General features: G+C 32.2%; 1 protein-coding gene across 1 annotated transcript; it reads left to right on the forward strand.

Annotated features, from left to right (window-relative positions):
• Window positions 1-10,116: 10,116 nt before the first annotated feature.
• Window positions 10,117-10,542, forward strand: K444DRAFT_536538 (uncharacterized protein; the record flags this gene model as incomplete). Its single annotated transcript, XM_024875385.1, has 2 exons — window positions 10,117-10,257; window positions 10,297-10,542. The coding sequence occupies 2 exons, from the start codon at window positions 10,117-10,119 to the stop codon at window positions 10,540-10,542; spliced, it is 387 nt and encodes a 128-aa protein (XP_024733010.1).
• Between the last annotated feature and the right edge of the window lie 3,551 nt (window positions 10,543-14,093).

The raw sequence follows: 14,093 nt of genomic DNA on the forward strand, positions 1-14,093 counted from the left end.
TCTCTAATATCCCCGAATATTATAGGCTATAGAAATACTGGTTTTAATTCTTTCTTAATTATAGGTCAAGTATCTTTATCCCAATTTTCTATATTAACTTAGTATCTAGTATAGTAATTCTCTATTTCCTTTAGTATAAGCTCATTAATTATAGGGAGAGGCCTAGGAGAAGCTGCCATATTTATTTTAATTACTTTATTATTAAATAGGTTAATCTTATCCCAGATATCCTCGTTATTAGCTACTTTATAGAGAGTATTAAACCAGTCTGCCTAGGAACTGCGGTCCTTTAGGACAATAATCTTTACTATAGCTTCTAATATAATTATAACTATACTTTGGAAACTATAGGAACTATAGGAATAATTTCTATTAATTAGTTAATAACGGAAATACGAACTAAAGTATAATTTTCGAAGAAATGAATTAAATAAACTTTTAAATACTCTCTGCGGTATACTAATTAGGAAGCTTATTAGTATAAGGCCGGGCTCATAACTAATATATGTAAAGATTATAGAGTAGGGAGTTATATTAAATAGTAAAAGAGTTAATTAAACTAGCTAGAAAAGAGCTTGAGTAAAGTATAAAGCTTTAGGAAATAAGTATATAGATCCTGACTAAATAGAGCAATTATACTAGCCCCAATTCAGTAATTCTTACTATAATAATAGTATTATTAATATATATTCTCGAATAATAATTAGTATTTTTATTAGTATATTAAATTATATATAGATTACTATTCTGAAGTTCTATCTTCTCTATATTAGAGAATAGAATTACTTTCTAAAAAAGTTACAAGCTAATAAAGGCTAGAAAATACTACTTATAGCAGTTATATAAATCGAGCTCCGGTAATTAGTAAAAAGTTATAATTTACTATAGAAAAAGGCCTTTATTTATAGGCTTTTAATAAAGAATTAGTATATTAAGATATAGTAGAATACCTTAGCTAATAGGCTTATAGAGATTTAGAAATAGTTCTTTAAATCTTTTTATAATACAAGTATCTTTAATAGAAAGTTTTACTATAATCTAATTACTATTTAATTTATTTATATAAATATTCTTTATTAATAAATTAATAACTTTATTCTCTTTTATAATATTAGTCTAATTTGCTTTTAGTAAATAAGAACTAATTACTTCTAGTCTAAATTCCAGAAAAGCTATATAATTATTACTAGAAAGTTTATTATTATAGTATTTCTCTAATAGAAATAACTAAATAATTATTTTCTAAGCTTAAAAAAAATTATAGAATATAATTATATAATATATTAAATTCCCGAAATTAAAAAGCTTTATATAATTCTCCTTAAAAATACTAGTATTATATATACTATAAATAAGCTTAAAATAGGGCTAAATTAAGACTATATTAGGATATATTAGTTCTTTTATTATATCCTTAAACTTTATAAAAAGAAAATTAGAAAGCTTCTATTTAATATTAAGTCTTTTTATAAGAGAAATACATAATTAGAAATAGTTTAAGAAATAGAATAAAAACTAAAGAATATAATTATAGTAAATTAAGAACTAGAAAATATTAAAGAAAATAATCTTAATAATAAGATTTCTATAAATAATAAGAAGTAATACGAAAATAATTTAGGGAATTTAGAGAATAAGAAAATCTTAGATAACTATTTAATAACTAATATTTGAGCTATAAAAGTTTATTTATATTAAGCTTTTTAAAAGTAATATTATAGCTATATATAAAAATATAATTCTTTTAAATTAATATAAGGAATTATATAGTTATATAATTCTATAGAATTAGCTAGCTATAAAAATACCCTAAAGCCGGAAACTTATAAAGAGTCTTAAGGGCTTTAAAATATCTGAATTATTATTAGTATCTAGTACTTTTTTTAAAAAAAATATAATATATTCTATAATAGATAACCTATTATAAACTATTTAACCTTAAAATTAAGCGGAAAATCTAAAGACTAGGCTTATAATTTAAGTCTTATTAAGGTTATTAAAGTTTTTGCTAGCTAGTACTATAGATTTAATATAAATATTATAAGAATTCTATAAGTTCTATTTTAATTTATCTAGAAAATATATATAATATATTTCTTTATTTATTCTAATATTTATATATAATTCCTGAAAGCTAAACTATTATCTAAGAAAAGAATAAGAAGGCTAGACTAATACTTTTAAAAACCAAGGCCTTAATAAGTCTATCTAAAAAAGCTTACTAATTTTTCTAAAAATAACTTAAGAAAAGTTTGAGTTTATTATATATTATAACTCATATAACCAGAAATAGGAACTATTCTAATAAGCCAGAAAAAGTTTCTTATATAGTTTATTTATATAATTAGAAATAAGGACTTGAGTTTATTATATAAAATTATTTATATATAGAAACTTTTGCTATAAACTCCTTATTTAGATTAATTAATTAAACCTATTTTTAATACTAAGTTTTTATTAAGGTAACTTCCTGCTTTTAGAGACTTTAAATAAAATAGCTAATAAGTTTCTTAGCTATTAGCTAAGATTTATTAGCTAGAAAATTTATAAGTAATAAATAAGATTATAAAGCAGAACTTCTCTAATTATAATACTATATATTTTACTATAATACAAAATAATTAGATATAGAAGCCCTATTAAATATAATATATCTGGAGCTATAAATAATATCTTATAAAATATAGGAAGTTTTAGTATTTAACTAGTATTATAATCTAGTCTAAAAGTATTTACTATTCTTTATACTTAATTTAATAGAAATAAAAAGTGCCTATATTTTAATTCGAGAAATAATTAGAACTTTTATATAAATTTAGGATAGTAGTTTATTTTATAAAAAGAGAATAGACTAGAATTACTTATACTATATTAATCTTTAAGAAGAATTATAATAAATATTATAATTTCTAAAATACTTTCGAGAAAGCTTTTTCAAACCAAAATAGGCTAGTTTATAATTCCGAAAAATCTATAGAAGTCTTATATATCCGAAAGTATAAGTACTTAAGATAAATACTATTTGAGTTCTAATTTATAATAAAAGAAAAGTAAAATATATAAAATAAAATATATAAAGTAAAAGTAAAATAAAATCCCCGGGTATTTAATAAATAAAAAGCCTAATTATAAGTTATAAGAACTAGTATTAACTAGGTATATATATAGTAATATTAAAAGAGAGATAAGGTAAGAGAAATAAGGTAAGAGAAACTAAAAAATAAGTTAGTATATATTTTATAAAAAAGAATAAAGAAATATCTAAATAGTCTAAAGATAAGAAGTATATATTAAAAAAGTCGAGATTAGAAAGAAAAAGGCTATTTCCTATAAGAATAAATTAGTATATATTTCAAGATAAAGAATAGAGATATTTAGTAATAGCTTAAAGGCTTTTATAAATATTAAAGAAAAAAAGAAAATATTAGAGAAAAGAAGAAAGTATTAAAGTTTAAAGGAATCTAAATAGAAGTTAGCCTCTTTTTAGAAATTTGAAAGAGAATATTCTTAAAGAACCTAAAGATATAAGAAGTATTAGAAAGAAAAAAGAAATCTAAAATTTAGCTTTCTAAGAAATAAGTAAGTTAAAGACTTATAGTATAAGAGTTCCAGATAAAAGTAATCCTGAAGTAGTAATTAGATATTAGCTCTTGGTATTATTAGTAAAGGGATTAAAGAAGGAGGGATTTAAAGGAAGAGAAGTTTAAAGAAGAAGGGGTTTAGAGAAAGAGGGATTTAAAGGAAAAGGGATTTGGAGAAAGAGAGATTTAGAGGAAAAGGAGTTTAAAAAAAGAGAAAGAGGTTATAAGTAGTTAAATACTAGCTTTTAATATTAATAGAGGTATTAATAGAGGTATTAGTAAAGAGTAGTAAGATATTAGCTTTTAGTATTAATAGTAAAATCGAAAAAATATAGAAAAAGAATAGAGGTTTTAAAAAAAAATTAAAAATTAAAAAAAAATATTAGTATAGGGTAATTATATTATTAAATTCTATATTTACTTTTATTATTTATTAAGAATATATATCTTTTAGGGAAAAGTATTATTTAGTATTTTTAGGAAATAATAATTTAATAATAATACTATTAAAAAAACTAAACCTAATATATTTAAATATACTAAAATAATATAATTATTTTTATATTAAAAATTAAATTATAATATTATCAGATATAAAACTATTTTAGTTTATAGACTAGATTATATATAGAAATCCGAGAATATTAAAGCTTATTTAAATTACTTATAGAATAGTTATATAAATAGCTAGTAATATAATAAAATAGTATTATACCTTATTTAATTAGGTTAATAATAAAGCCCTTTACTATAGCAGATATATAATATTTATTTTTTAAGGTATTATATAACTAGAGAAGAAAGATATATAATTATATAATTTCTAGATTCTTGAAATTAATTAGAAATTAGTTAATTAGAAATAAATAAATATTATTTTTTATATTTCTAATTTAACTAGTTACTAGAATAATAAGATTCTTAATATAACTAATTTAATAATACTAGGAAATTTAGATAATTTCTTATTACTTATATACTTTTCCCTTACTTTTAGTAAACTATAAAAAGCTCTTATTAATATTAGGCCTAGTTATCTTAAAAGATTCAGAGCCTTTATTTTAAGCTTTCTAGACTACTAATACTACTAATCCCGAGCTTTTATTCTGGATCTCTTATATAACTATCTAAAAGGCTTCTTATATAATAGATATTAAGCTTTTACTTTTATTTTACTAAATAACTAGCTTACTAAGTTTCTTTCTTATTTTATATTATATAATTAAGACTTTATTAAGGAGCCTTTATTATAAGCCTTATTTTCTCTTATAAGTCTATAATCTCTAAATTCTTTTTTATAAGACTATTAAGATATTTTAAACTTATAAATAATTATCTTCTTTTTATTACTTTATCTTAAGAATTTCTTAAAAGAAAAGAAAATATCTTTATATTTAGCTTCTTAAGATTCTTTATATAGATTTTAATAAGACTTTATTTTTTAATTTCAAATTTCTTTTTTATAGCTTTTAAAAGCTATATTCTCTTATTAAGCCTATTTATATAGGTATTATTTTCTTTAATTACTATATTTCTTTTTTTTAAAGCTTTATTTTTATATTTTAAATTACTTCTTTTTTCTTTTAAGATCTACTAGCTTCTTTTTAATATATACTAATACCTATTAATATAACCTTTTATTATAAACTTCCTTAGTTACTTATATTATTTATTAAATATCTTATTAAAAGCTCTTCGGAATTACTAGCTAAAATAGGCTTAGTAACTAAAATAGGCTTATAAACTAGAGTTTTAGTAACTGGGATAGGCTTACTAGCTAGAGTTTATAGAGACTTAGATCTCTTATAGTTCTCAATAAATAATACTAAATTATTTACTAGTACTTTAATACTAATACTATTTCTTTTTAGATATATAATTATTTCTAATTATATTACTATTAGAATTATTAGTATTAAAAGTTTTTAATAAATTATTAGTATTAGGAATTATTATTAAATTAACTATTAGCTTTTTATATAGTTAATAATCCTATAAAGGCTACTTTTTTTTTAATAGAAATAAGGAAGTAAAGTTTAGGCTCTTAATAATTTATATTAAAATATATCTTTTTTATATATTTAAGGAACTATTTAAAAGTATAATTTTCTCTAAATAGAACCGGGAAGTCCGGAACTTTAGAGCAAGTAATTCTATTAGTAAGGTAGCCTATAATTAGGCTTTAATTCTTAAGATTAAGTTTATAATATTTAGTTCTTTTAATATCTTTTCAGATATTAGATTCTAGAAAATAATTAAGTATCTAACTACTAAGTCTTATAAATATCTTATAAGAATTAAGAAAAAATAGGAGTTTTAAAAAAGCCATTTACTTAAATAGCTAATATAGTAATAGATAGTTATTAATAAGCCTATTAATAAAGGCTTATTAGTAGAATTATAGCTATATTTACTAGTTAGTTTTTTTATTATTATTTTTTTATTTATTATCTTTCTTTACTTTTAACTTTTACTAACTATAAGCCTTAGTTAAAATATTTTTCTAGAGCCTCGATTTCTTTTTCTTCTTTCTAGTAAAGGCGAGATTATCTTCCTATATACTATAAAGAGTATTTCTAGTAATAGTTCTTTAGAGACTTTCTTTTTCCTTCTTTATTTACTCTTTTTTTCCTTTTTTTTTTTTTTCTTTTTTATTCTTTTAGAACTTGGCCTAATAAGTATACTAATTTCTAATACTTATCTCTTTAGTACTATTATTATTATTATTATTATTATTTCTCTTATTATTCTTAGAAGAATAAGAAATAAGAGGCTTTAGTTTTAGCTTATAGGCCTTTTATAAATACTTCTTCTCTAAAGTAAATTCGGTCGGGCTTAAGAAAAGAAAGATAATATTATAATAGCTATAAAAAGAGCTAATACTCTTCTGCTTTTAGTACTTTTTATAGTAAGCTATAGTATTATAATATATAAAGTCTTAGATAAGGTAGTTTTAAAGAAATTAGATTAAGAATAAAAATAAAATAAAATAAAAATAATAATCTAGAAAATAAAAATATAATAGAAAAACCTTTCTATATTAAAGAATTAGTAGAATTATTTATTTCTATTTTAGATATAGATTTATATTAAATTATTCTATAATATATTTTTATTTATTATTACCGGTTTCAGATATATCTTTTACTAACTAGTAATTCTATATATATCCTTATTTATTATTACCGGTTTTGGATATATCTTTTATTAGCCGGCTACTTTAAGTATATCCTTATTTAATACTACCGGTTTCGGATATATTTCTTATAAACTAGTAACTTTATATATCTTAACTTATTTTTACTAGTTTTAGATATATTTCTTACTAATTAGCTATTCCAAATATATTCTCTATAACTAATTCTCTAATCTAATATAATTCTATTCTTTTATATATATCTTATATATATAAAGCTAGTTATATATTAGTAAGAATAAAGAAAAGAAATAAAGAAATATTATAAGTAATAATATAAGGCTAGTATAATCTTATAAGAATAATTTAGAAATATTATAATTAATTATATTATAAATTATTTATATTTAGAAATATAATTTAATTATATATATAAGTCTTATAATAGATAGTAATAAAGGGACTTAAGTTAGGTATAGTTATGCCCGCAGAATACAGTATTTTGGTTACAGGCGATTTTTAGTAGGGTGCGTACGTGCCACAAATCAGACATCGAAGGTCGAAAACCAGATTCGAAAATCGCTTGGTCTTCTGATCCTTATCGCTTTCCGTAGCTGAGTCAGTTTAGTTGTTTGCATTGTTTGAGATATTGTCACGTGAGCAAAACACGTGGATTATGTAATATTGCGGCGTCTTTGCAGTACAAGTGGTCTCAGAATTATAGGCAAGGATTCCTTTTGACACCCTAACAGGGCCTTTTTGGGCTCGCTTGTGACCCAGTCGCAGCTTCCAACAAAGCTCGGCAAAGCATGGAATTCGCGCTCGCTCCCTTATAAGTATTAAGAAAGGAGTCGCACGAGGTTGGCGAATCTGATACAGGTTATAGTAAAGCAGGATCATATTAATAAAAGATTTACGTCGATTGACGCATCGGTATTAGAAGGCTTAACAGTAGTAATCGCTTGTGATGCTGCGTCAGGGAAGGAATAGTGCGTAAAGATCACCTGACTCGCCATTATTGTCTCCTATGCTGGACGTCACGTCTCCAGCTCAACGATACAACAAGAGAATCGCAAGCAGGACACAATAAGGACAAATCGAGTATATTTTCAACTATACAGAACAAACTATGGGGGCTTCCGGGCACATATAGGGACTACTAGTGAGACGTGCTTGAGACAAGTGCTGCCAGCCTCAGGCCGCCAGGCACACCTTAACATCTTACTCTCGATGAAAGCCACCTCACTATTTCCTTAGTCGGTTCTTCTTGAGCGCAATTAAATTCCCAAGTAAAGTTATTCAACTCTCTCATTTGCGGATGGCCTATTTATAGTGGGCATAAATTCTATATTTACGAGGTTATAGGGACTCTTGCCTCTGAAATCCCCTAAAGGCCCTGTCTGCCGGTTTCTGAATAGCTGTGCTTTCGGGCTATCCGGGAACCCTAAGTAGCTGTTTATTTCAAGCACTATTCTTCTCAGATCTCCTTCCGGCATCAAATTAGCTGTTTATACTCCTACCAAGCCGAAATACGTCCTCCAAGCCCAACCGATTCTGCTTCGTATGGTACTGGACAAGACGCCAAGCACGGCAATAGTCAAAGGCATGGTGAGGGCAAACCAAAACCACCCGACACCTGTTGTGTCCACTTTACCATGGTTTGTTGCTATCAGGATGCCACAGCTGAGGAGGGACTGTGAAAGTTGTTGGGAAACCTACAGAAGTAAACGCTCCGGGCAAGAATAATATCGTTAATATAGCAATGCCTTTCATGGACGAGCTGTCTTGGATCATAATGGAGCTATCTTATTAAGTGACGAGGTTGGACACTAGCGTTATTGAGGTGTACTTGCGCGCTTTGTACCTCTGCAGCTAGCGCAGTTAAGACTCGAACGATAAGTTTAGCCATCAAATTAAGTAAGCCAATCTCTGGCTGCCTGTAATACGCGCATTTCTCGGCTCGTTCTCCACTGCAGAGCTAAAACAAATTTAGTGGGCATATTTCAACTCGCTAGCTATGCCGAGGGCCATAAAAAAGCCTATGATAAAAGAGTCAACGTTCTGCGAGAGCAGAAAAGATCTGTCGTTCGTTTCTTGAGTTCCCCTCGCTCTCTAGCTGTGTTAATCGATTGCGTGTGCCGATCTGTCTTGTCTAGTTAATCATATAGCGTCCTTCGTAATCTAGATACGAATCCTTTAGAGAACTCGAAGGAGAGCCTTAGGATGAGATAATGGATCTCGAAAGGATCCAGAAACACGACAGGAGATGTAGTTCTAGAGCACTCTTTGATCTTACTGCGAAGGAATCCCTGGAGTTAGTTAATAATATAATTATCTTTGCCTCCAGAAATAAGGTACATCGTTAAGTCTCCTTCAGAGTCGTATCTCATATAGACTGAAATTGGCTGTTCACGGTTATGGATATCCCATCGAGGGTGTTGGCACCAGACTCTGTTATTCTAGAATCGCCAAAATGTCCTGGTGACCAATAATCTGGACGTCCGAAAACATTACCACCGCTGCTGGGAGACTTGGAGGAAAGGAAAGTAGATGTTCCGTACTGGGAGCATCGATGAACAACATGGAATTCCCATATCGAACTCCTGGAGAGAGATACAAAAAGCTGACAATGGATGTTGTTTAACCTGAATCTTAGCAACTTCTGCTTTCTCGACAAGCGAGTCCCCATGTGACCTCTCGCCGCTTTGCTCATCCTCGCCTCGCCTCACCCCCATCCATCCTTACCCAACTCTATTTTGGTAGGGGCAGCTTCCGGACCCTTACATATTTTTAGATTTAGAGCTTTATGCTTGGAGTTGATTAAACGGAGGGTGAATGCTTTGGACTATGTTCGCTCTGAACATCGATTTTCTGTTCAAATTCCATATGCACATCAAAATATCACGCCCCATGCGGCTTCACGTGCAATTGTAGGTAGCATGCGTGGGGCTTAATGTACTGTACGATCATGTATAATATGCGCCATCTGTTCGCATAGAGATTCTTGTAAAGTTGCCCAGAACCGGTCAATTGCACGGCGTTCCTTTGGCAACCGTACTAGTCACGTGAACCTGGTGCGCTGTCACTGTGCTGCTGTAGCAAGAGGACCCCCGGCACTCTTGTCGTATATTCAACTATGAGTGAGCGCTAAATTTGGGTGATTGCTAACTATGAATGAGTGCTAACTTCGAGGCGTTATATCATGTGACTATCAAGAGAGGTTGGTTCAATTATCTACCGTGGCGCAGCTCTATTTTTTCAGTTCACGAGGCTGAGCAAGCGCCGTAAGAATACCATCTCCCATTAGGAACACACATAAGTCTCTTTCTGTTCCTGATCTCTTACACTGTCTATACTTCGAGTATCACGCTTTTCACCCCGGCTGCGGACGAGATAAGCATGGAAGCCATTGCGGCAGGCTCCGCAGTCGTCGCATTCATCAGTCTTGCAGGCCAAATCACACAAGGCTGCCTGTATATCCGAACTCTCCTCGTTGATGCCAGCGAAGCCGCCGAGGACATACGACACCTGGGGACAGAAGTACATTTGTTTGAATTGACAGTAGACGACTTGCGGAAGTCTCTTGTTGATCTCGATGACGCTGGTATTCCTGAAGGGCAAACAAACTCGGTACAGCTCGCGCTCGACTACAGCGACGAGGCGGTAACGGGGTTGGTCAAGTTGATTGCAAAGAACAAGAAACTTGGGGGTAGATGGGGTCAAGTCAAGTTTGCATTTGCAAAGGAGAAGTGTGCCAAGTATATTTCACGGTTAGAGAGGGCAAAAGGCTACATATCGACAGCACAGGCTGGAATCTTACTGTGAGTGGTAACATCTGCACGAAAGCCTGCGCCTGCTAATCGCATGCAGTTCTTTGAAACAACAGCAAGCTCTCAGCACAAGAGCAACCCACAGCAGCCTCGCTGTATTGACTTCGACGCTCGACATCACCTCATCCACGATTGCTACAATACCCAACCGAATCAACGAACTCAGCCTCGAAACACGGAATAATACGGACGCTATTACCCGACTCCGAGGGGATTTCTCGAGCCGATTGCATGATCTATCTACCGGCATAAACGACATCCTTACGTCGAAATTCACAACAATTGCAAGTATTTTTTCGGAAAAACTTGAGCGGGTGGAGAATGGACAGCACACTGCGCTTGAAACACGGGCTGCTATTTCCAATCTTCAAACTGAACCCCATGGTTTGAGCTCCTTACCGATGGGAATGCCTGAGCTGGTGAAAAATACATTCCGTGGTGTGCTCGCTGAATTTTGTGCTGAGACACGAGTCACACCGCAAGTCGATGATAAAGCTGTTGGAGCTAGTGCTGGAATTATAGCTCTTCCTCTTCTAGGATCAATATCTCGCCGGATTGTGTCTCAGCAGACGGCAAAGCGAACATATATCCGTGCTATTGGAATCATCGGGATTTCGTCGATAACCACAACTTTTTGTGATTCTGTTGAGGGAGGTTTTTCCAATTCCTACAATACTAGAACATCAAGTGTGACTGAGACACATATCGATCTGAATCCTAACCCGGATTTCCTACGACTTGGAGTTTATTGGTCTTTTGTGCAGCAAGGATTTGCCTCCTTTAAAGCGTCTCCGGAACCTATTTTGCGGGTGTTCAACGTCGTGGATACCAATGCTCCCATCGTCATAGCTTGCGCCACTGGGGATATATCCCGAGTTCGAATTCTATTTGCAAATTCTCCGGCGTCACCCTTTGATCGCATATGGGGAACCAAGTCGCTGCTCGACCTCGTTCTTCTACGAGTTATTTTAGCAGTGGAGTCATCTACCAAACCAAGTCCTGGGTATCTTTCAAATCTCTTGAATTTGTTTGAGCTCCTCGTTCAGCATGGGGTGGATCCGGGAGCTCCAAGATCAAACGATGATAAATACGGCGCATCTCCTCTGGGAACTGTTGCGCTCTTAACCCAAAAGGCACGTACCGACAATGACGCTGTGCAATTGAAGAATCTTGCACGTACGATAGTCAGCCATAGTACTTATCACCCGCTGTCTGAAGAGGATATTGCGATGTTAGTGTGGACAGAGAAATTCCACGGTGTGAAAGTCCCCTTGCTCGACTTTATTGAAAAGCAAGAAGTGTGGCCAGTTGCGTGGCCAGGGCCAGATGAACTACGGAATATGAGTCGACGCCACTTCCGAGAAGTCCTCGCCGCAATGCCTGCGGCAATACATCGTAGCCCCCGGGATCTTGAAAAGCTTGAGAAAGTTTTAGTCTACGAGTACAGCGCCTTATTCTTGAACCAGATCTTGCAGGATTGCATTAACCTCGACGAAAAGCTCACCCTTCTCACTTGCATACCCTTGCTCTATCAACACAAGTATTCCGTCAAAACCTCTTATTTGCAAGGAGTCATTAAGGAAGACGCATCTAAGGACCTCGGGAAATTTACCCAAGATTGTTTGAGATCTTGCAAAGAATCCGGCTTGTGGCTTCTTAACACTATTCCGGATCAATTCCATTTAGTAATAAGTGCCTTCCGTAAAGCAAGCCTGCTCACAGTTCTTCGGTCTGCTTTATTTGCTCTTGAGGTTGAAGATGTTGACGGCCTTTTGGAGAATGAGCTTTATGCTTCTTTAGTCTACCAGCTGGCACATATATCTCAAGCTAGCGAGGCTGCAATTTTGGAAGGCGAGATCAGTCGAGAGCTTGAATATTGCGCTGTTTCTCATCCATATGCGTGGTACAGATATCTTGGAACCATGAGCTATGCTTCGAACCAAAGGAAGGTGTTCGACGCTTTCGGGCAGGTTGATGACACCTATCTCACCGATTTTGATTTCACCAATCTTGATTTCACCGATCTTGATTTCACCGATCTTGATTTCACCGATCTTGATTTCACCGATTTTGACTACAACTCTCTTGATGACACATATCTTGATGCTACTGACCAAGACGAGCTCATATTGGGCATGCTCTCTCGGCAGATAATCATCAAACACCCCCGGCATCTGCGTCATAAAGTATCAAAGACCATGCAGTGGGACTCCATGCACCTGACCCCATCACAAGTAAGTACAATATTGTATCTCTTACTAGTGACCGCCTCGGCAGTCCTGAACGTCTGACCACTACCAACCTAATCAAAATCTGGTCCTTCCATTCTTCCTTGCAGTAGTATTGATATATTTCAGGATCACATGTGGGATTCCAACGAGATTGGATATCATCTCAGCCTTTTATTCAACGAATCTCTAGACTCATCCTTATCAGGCTCTCTTCGCCTGGACTTTGGCTACAGCGAACCATCCGTTACTGAATTTAGCCTCATGAAACCGGTTCTTTCGTTTGAATTTTCCGGGGAGAAGGAGACAATCCAGATGCAGCTACTTCCATCCTGTGTATTTTCTGGAGAAAAAGATAAGGAGGGTAAAGCTAAAAGACCTGTGATGAAGACATTTATCGGATCCCGTGTGCCACAGACTACTCTGCCACAAACATACAAGAGGCATATCGCTCGGCCCGCGTCGAAGACCCACAGGTTGTCTAAATTCGTTCGATGATTGGGTTGGTAATCTTAACATTGCGTATAGAATCTTGATGTTCCAAAGGAGGCCGGCCATTGAGACTTTGCTCGGAAGAACAAGATGGATTTTGAGGATTATCAGATTGACGGCTTGATAAATGGATTGATGGATGTTGAATACTTTGTCGCTTGTCATCGTTGTATGTGCATATTCTATTATGAATTCTTATAACGAAAAGGCGGGTAATTGCTGCTTAGTAAATTAAGGCTATTACTCGAATAGGATAACGTCAAGATAATAATATTTGGCAAAGTGCGAGGCAGAATTTTATTATCTCGGCTACTCAATAAGATGTGTCCAAAATCGCACCCTAAATAACACTTAAAACTTTTTTTTTGTAATTTGAGCTGACTATAGCTGAATCGGTTTTCTACATGAACACACTTGGTTTCAAACGACAACAGGGAAGGGGAGCAGATTCGACGAAGAGGGAAATTATTTTCAAATCATACCATAAGATGAAAACAATCGCAGAAAAAGCAGAAAGAAAAGCGCAATTTAGAACTAATTCAGACAAAATACACGGCAGTTACCAGTTTGTATCTTTCAGTCGTGATAATTTCTAATTTCATGAACTGATGACGACTGACTGACTGACCGACTAACTTCCTGACCGACGAACTCCCTGACCGACCAACATCCACACAGACGTAAGTGAATTTCGCCTTAAAGTACGTGCTATAGAAATGCGTTTTGTTGTCGTATTAGAAACCAAAGCAGTTCGGGTTCCAGTGTTAAAATTCAGTGTGCTCCGAATTTTATTTTGCGGAAAATTTATACTTCAGGCCCGAGCACA

This window comes from Hyaloscypha bicolor (assembly GCF_002865645.1).
Source record: "Hyaloscypha bicolor E unplaced genomic scaffold K444scaffold_122, whole genome shotgun sequence".
NCBI classification, from domain to species: Eukaryota; Fungi; Ascomycota; class Leotiomycetes; order Helotiales; family Hyaloscyphaceae; genus Hyaloscypha; species Hyaloscypha bicolor.